The sequence below is a fragment of the Emys orbicularis genome, chromosome 16, assembly GCF_028017835.1.
Source record: "Emys orbicularis isolate rEmyOrb1 chromosome 16, rEmyOrb1.hap1, whole genome shotgun sequence".
In the NCBI taxonomy this organism is placed as follows: domain Eukaryota; kingdom Metazoa; phylum Chordata; order Testudines; family Emydidae; genus Emys; species Emys orbicularis.
This window is the reverse complement of record NC_088698.1, coordinates 15,549,696-15,555,778: the sequence shown is the minus strand read 5'-3', so window position 1 is coordinate 15,555,778 and position 6,083 is coordinate 15,549,696. Positions and strand designations below refer to the sequence as shown.

The window sequence follows — 6,083 nt, the reverse complement described above, 5'->3', positions numbered from 1 at the left end:
ACCCAGGACTGACTCCTGCAGGATCCCAATAAATACATCCCCCATTCGAACAGCAAATCATCCATAACTACTCTTTGAGTACAGTCATTCAGCCAGTTGTGCACCCACCTTATAGTAATTTTATCTAGACCATATTTCCCTAGTGTGTCTCGTTCTCAAAAATACATTAGCTCAGGTTTGCTCTTTTTTCTAAATCTGAACAATCACGAACACATAGCCCTATTCTCAATTCAGCTGGTTTCTTCTAGTGATCTTTCAAAGTGATGTGTGAGTACAAAAACTAAATAAATAAAATTAAAAAATTAAAGTTCAAATGCAATTGCTCCTTCAGACTATTTAGAAAAATTTGTTTAATGAACAGAATTCTATAAATAGTAACTTTCTGTAACAGTTCTCAGAACAATCTTACCACTTAAGAAGTAGTAGCAGTATCACTACCAAAACGCAAATGTTTTAAAGCAAAAAAAAAAAAAAAAAAAAAAAAAAAAAAAAAAAAAAAACCACCAAACAAAACACCACACATCTAGAGTGAAAAATAACTGTCTTTACCCCATCTTACACAATATTTACATTTTCCAGTGGGATGTCTTTAAATGCAGATACAGCACACATTGAAACCCATTACAAACATTAGAAGCAATTTTCAAGTGAACTACAATTTTTTTCTGGAAGATTGGATTGTTGATTCCATCACCTCTACATGATGCCATGTTTGAGAAATATTTTCCCCATTCTAGATCTATTCCATCTTGTCATTTAGTAACGTTCATTCACTAAACAGCAGAGACTAGTTTCCAAAATTTTAATTATAACTGCAAAAGGAACACAAAATATAACATGTGCATTATATTTGGGATTGATCAGAGAGATGCTTTACTTCAAATCTGTCACTTCCTTTTGGATTGGGTAGAGGGGAAGAAATAAGCAAAGGGAATTACAGTGAAAACTAACAGAAACACAAGCTTTTTCCCACCAATTAAATTAGAAAATTCAAACAGTACTTTGCCAAACAAATTTCAATATGTGATCCAGGAAATTGCAGTTCCCCACAGAAGTGTTGCATTCTTAGAATATCCTAATGCCCTTCTGTTGTACAGAGAGTCAGTTAAACAGACAAGACAGTATTTACAAGAGACCCAGGATTGGCAGCTCCTACTCCTGGATTAACAGATACATTAAAATCCTTTAACCATTCATAGCTCATCGTGTTTTGCAGGGTCCATGCTGGGTTTAATGAAAACTCCTTCCATTGCCATCCAGTAGTTGTGATGATTAGGAGAATGCATGCCATGAACTTCCCGTTGGCCTCTGATTGGGTGGCCATATTGTTCTCCCGTTATTGAAAGGAAGACGTCAGTTCCTATGTGCTTGAAACGCACTGCATCCTCCCGCTCCCAGTGTGTCCCACTGCACTGTACTGTCCATATATCCAAGTCATCTCCTTCACCATCATCACCAAAGGCACTTACTTCCTGAATTAGAAATAAGGGAACACCAATGATACTTAAGACACCAATCACTCAGCCAGCAGGGGGATTGTAAAGACAAGGGTAGGTGGGAAACAAAAAGTGATATTGTATTGCTTTTATGACAATGGATCTAACCCGGATGGGATAATTTGCCCCCTCTATAGTCCAGAGGTAAAATGCCCAAAATAAAGGCATTATGAACAAAAATAAAACAAGGGAAACGGGACAATCCTTTCAAGAAAAAAAAAACACCTTGAAAACTAAAGAACAAAATACTCCTCAGATACAGGGCTCACCTTCCTTCCTCTCAGCAAGATAGTATGGCATCAATCAGGTATTTAAGTAATTCTTAAGAAACATTTCCTCTCCGTCATTTATTTTATTACTATTTATATCGCAGTAGCGCCTAGAGATCCCATTGTGTGAGGCACTGTACAAACACACAGTAAAAAGACAGTTCTCAAAGAACTTAGAATCTAAGTAGACAAGACAAATGGTGGGAGACCATGTGACTTGCAAAGGTCACACAGTAGGTCTGTGACCAAGTCAGAAATAGAACCCAGGTCTCATGTATCCCAATCTAATGTCCTATCCACCGTACCATGCTGCCTCTCAGGAAGGAAGACTCTAGTGAATACTTATGGAAACCCACAACAGCTAAATAAGAAATTTATTTTAAGACGTACACTGGAACCCCGCTATAACGCGTCCCGTGATAACGCGAATTCGTTTATAACGCGGAGCGAGTCTGGCCCCGGCGGCTGCAGCAGGCGCGGGGCGAGTCTGGCAGGCGCGGGGCGTTTGGGATCTATGCCCCAGCGGCTGCAGCAGGAGCGACTCTCCCTGCAGCCCCAGCCCGCCCCTGGGGTTCTCACCTCTGTCCCTGGCAGGGCCGGCTCCAGCCCGCATCCTTCCCTCTGTGGACCGATGTAGGGGGCGGCAGCGCGGAGGAGGGAAGCGCCCTGCTGGGAGCGGGCTGCAGAGTGGCGCGGAGCCCTGCCGGCAGTCAGCGCGGCAGGCCAGCGGCGGTAGTCTTCGGGGGCCCCGCTCCCCTGGCCAGAGCACCGGCCGGAGCGCGGCAAGCCCTGCAGCCCCGCTCTCCCGGCCGGAGCGCGGCCAGCCCCGCTCTGCCGGCAGGACCTCCGGCCGGAGCGCGGCCAGCCCCGCTCTGCCGGCGGGACCTCCGGCCGGAGCGCGGCCAGCCCTGCGGCCCCCACCTCCCACAGCCGGCAATCTCAAGTGCCACTCCAGGAATCGGGCCCCGCCGGCCCTGGCGGCAGGAGGGGCCGAGTGGCCAGCGCCCCAGATGAAGGAAGCCCTGGCCGCCCCCCTTCTCTCTCTCCCCCCCTCCCTCCTTCCCCCTAGCCAGGATGCGGAAGCTGAACACAAGTACAGTGGAACCCCGCTATAACGCGACCCCGCATTTACCGCGATTTAATTTTTTGGACCCCAATGATCGCGTTATAGCGGGGCTCCACTGTATTTTCAAATTTTGCAGAAGCACTTGCTTAATGATGAGGGAGGGAGCCGGGAGGACTAAGAAGGGGAAACACTGATCTTCAGAGAAATACAAAGATGAAGTGTGTAAGTGTGGAAGCAAAGGGTTCTTTTGATGGGGTGGGGAGAGAGCAAAATGAGGATAGAGAGAGACTTAGGGTACGTCTATACTTACCTCCGGGTTCGGCGGTAAGCAATCGATCTTCTGGGATCGATTTATCGAGTCTTGTCTAGACGCGATAAATCGATCCCGGAAGTGCTCGCTGTCGACACCGGTACTCCTGCTCCGCGAGAGGAGTATGCGCAGTCGACGGGGGAGCCTGCCTGCCGCGTGTGGACCCGCGGTAAGTACCTTGTATTTCGAACTAAGATACTTCGACTTCAGCTACGTTATTCACGTAGCTGAAGTTGCGTATCTTAGTTCGAACTGGGGGGTTAGTGTGGACCAGCCCTTAGGATATGTCTACACAGCAGCTGGGAGGGTTTCCCAGCATGATTAGACAGACTACTCGAGCTAGTGCACTAAAATTAGCAGCGTGGCTAAAGAGCGGCGTAGGTGGTGTCTTGGGCTAGCTGCCTGAATACAATTCTGCCTGACCCCTGGATACGTACTAGGGCAGGTAGCCCAAGCCACTGCAGACACATTGCTATTTTTAACATGCTAGCTGGAGCTGAACTAGTGTGTGTCTGTCTACCTGCACTGGGACGCACCCTTCCAGCTACTGTGTAGATATACCCCAAGTGACTTGCCCAAGCTCACACACAAAGTCTGAGGCAGAGTAGGTCTCACAAGTCCCTGGCCAGCATCCAAACCCCTGGACTGTCTTTAGTCTCATGCTGGTCTCTAGCTTTGCAAAAACTTTTACTTTACCAAATGACTGCTCCAAATTAGGGTGAAGACTATTTTAGACATTTTTTCCACACACAAGAGAAATTAATAAAGCACAAGGTTTGAAGCACAACTCACCATCTTACCTGATTATTGGACAGCGGTGACGGGAAGTGATGTGTGTGTAAGTTTTTTCCTGTGTTAACATGGGTAAGTCGGATTGCTTGCCCACACTTCACTGGTGTTCCTCGTTGGCAAGTGTCGTCATGTTTCCCTCGAATCCGCCAGTAACTGTTAGCATCATCTGAAACTTCAACTCCAGTCACCGACTGCTGCCCACTTCCTGTTTCAAAATAATTTAAATGGTAGTTGACCTAACCCACCTTTCACCAGTTCAGGGAATCAAAAATACTTTATTACTAAAGAACATCAATCTATTCAGACTAATAATTGGAGGGGAACAGCAAAGGAGGGTTGCAAGACTAATTTCCCTTCTCACCCTATTTTTACACCACTCCTTCTAGATACAGCTTCTAGATCAACATCCTCACCTGTGATGCAAACCCAGAAAAAAATATATAATGAACAGTTGAGAAGCAGAAGAGTCACTAACACACAAATATTACCAGGGGATAACAGGATTTTCCCATGCCAGGATTTTCATAGGTGTTGTGCCCTCACATCTCCCCTACTGACTTCAATGGGAGTTGCAGGTACTCTGCACCTTAGAACAGTGGTTCTCAAATCAGGGGTCCAAGGCCCCCAAGGGGGCCACGAGCAGGTTTCAGGGGGGCTGCCAAGCATGGCCAGCATTAGACTCGCTTGGGCCCAGGGCAGAAAGCCGAAACCCCACCGCATGGGGTTGAAGCCTGGGCCCTGAGCCCCGCCACCTGGTGATGAAGCAGAAGCCTGAGCAATATAGGGTTGGGGGCGAGGACGCGGCATGAGGCCCCAGGCAATTGCTCTGCTTGCTATCCCCTAACCCCAGCCCTGGCTTTTATATGCAGAAAACCAGTTATTGTGGCACAGGTGGGCCACAGAATTTTTATAGCATGTTGAGGGGGCCTCAGAAAGAAAAAGGTTGAGACCCCCCCTCCCTGCCTTAGGATATCAGGTTCTGAAGCTGTTGAAACTGACGACTGCTCATTAAATTAAGCATTTTTAAATTAAAGTGTCTGTTGGCAATAGCTCCAGACCCCCTTTTGGATACCCCCTAACTGTTCTGAGTGGCTCAGTCCTGGATATTTGCTTACTCCCGCTAAGGAAGGAGTCAGGCTCAGTGGTAAGTGCTGCATGTGAGAACTTGGCTGGTGATGTGGCCTCCATATGAAAAACGAAACATGTGGGATACTAGCAGGACACTTTTGCATTTTCTCTCCCCCCCCCCGGGCTTTGTGCCAGAGGCATTTGTCCATGGGAGCTGCCCTTCCTTTCAGCCTCTTCCTTCGCCCCGGTGCGAGCCCACTTAGCAGCACTTGCCTATCAGCCGACTTCTTCAGGAGCCAGCCACCCTCCCCACATCTCCTGCCCCGTAAGCCTCGGTCCCGCCCCCTCCCGGCGCGGGGAGCGCCTGGGCCAGCCCGTCAGCTCGGCGGGCAGGGCCCCGTCAGGGCTCCCCTCTCACCCAGGGCAGCCGATCTCAGACCGTCACAGGGCAGGGCTCCGGCCTTAGCCCACGCCCACCCCGGATACCTCCCCGGCATCCCCATCGCCCTCCTCCAGTCCCCGCCTCCGACTTCTCCCGCGCTCCCCACCCGCCGCCCCCTTCCTCGGCCCGGCCCGCCGGACCCCTCCCCACCGCCCCCTCAGGCCGCGGCCTCCCCCCGTCTCCGGCCCCGATCCTCACCCGATCCGTACTTGACCTCGTGCGAGTGCAGCCGCACGTTGTGGCGGGTGTTGAGCAGCTTCAGCACCGACCCGCAGGTAACAGCGCCCGGCCCGGGCTCCCTGCCGCGGCCCGGCTCGCACAGCAGCGCCAGGAGCAGCAGGAGGCAGCAGCGGCGCCACATCTCTCCTCAGCCCGGCGGCCCCGGCGCCCAGCGGCTCCACACACAACCAACCCGCCCGCTTCCGCAACCGACCGGCACCCCGCTTCCGCATCCCGGCCAATCATACGACGCCAGCACCGCAGCCTGCCAATCCCCGCCCGCCTCTCTTCCAACATCGCCTCCGCATTGGGCCGCCACCTGCTGACCGCACAAAGCGTACACGAAGGAGGAGCCCATTGGCCTAGGGAAGATGCCAAAACAGCCAATCAGAAGAGGCGGCGTGGCACCTCTCAGGGAACG

General features: G+C 50.7%; 1 protein-coding gene across 1 annotated transcript; it reads right to left on the bottom strand.

The window, feature by feature from the left end:
• Window positions 1-535: 535 nt before the first annotated feature.
• On the bottom strand, window positions 536-5,804 carry SDF2L1 (stromal cell derived factor 2 like 1). The gene is made up of 3 exons (XM_065417816.1): window positions 5,642-5,804; window positions 3,942-4,138; window positions 536-1,472 (listed from the first exon to the last, which is right to left on the bottom strand). The coding sequence occupies exons 1-3, from the start codon at window positions 5,802-5,804 to the stop codon at window positions 1,194-1,196; spliced, it is 639 nt and encodes a 212-aa protein (XP_065273888.1). The 3' UTR covers window positions 536-1,193.
• Between the last annotated feature and the right edge of the window lie 279 nt (window positions 5,805-6,083).

Excerpts from the sequence above, each read along its gene's own strand:
- SDF2L1 (XM_065417816.1), bottom strand. The coding sequence starts at position 5,804 with ATGTGGCGCCGCTGCTGCCTCCTGCTGCTCCTGGCGCTGCTGTGCGAG. Across the intron at positions 4,139-5,641 it reads CGAGGTCAAGTACGGATCGG|GAAGTGGGCAGCAGTCGGTG; the intron begins GTGAGGATCGGG and ends ATTTTGAAACAG. Across the intron at positions 1,473-3,941 it reads CACCGCTGTCCAATAATCAG|GAAGTAAGTGCCTTTGGTGA; the intron begins GTAAGATGGTGA and ends TTTCTAATTCAG.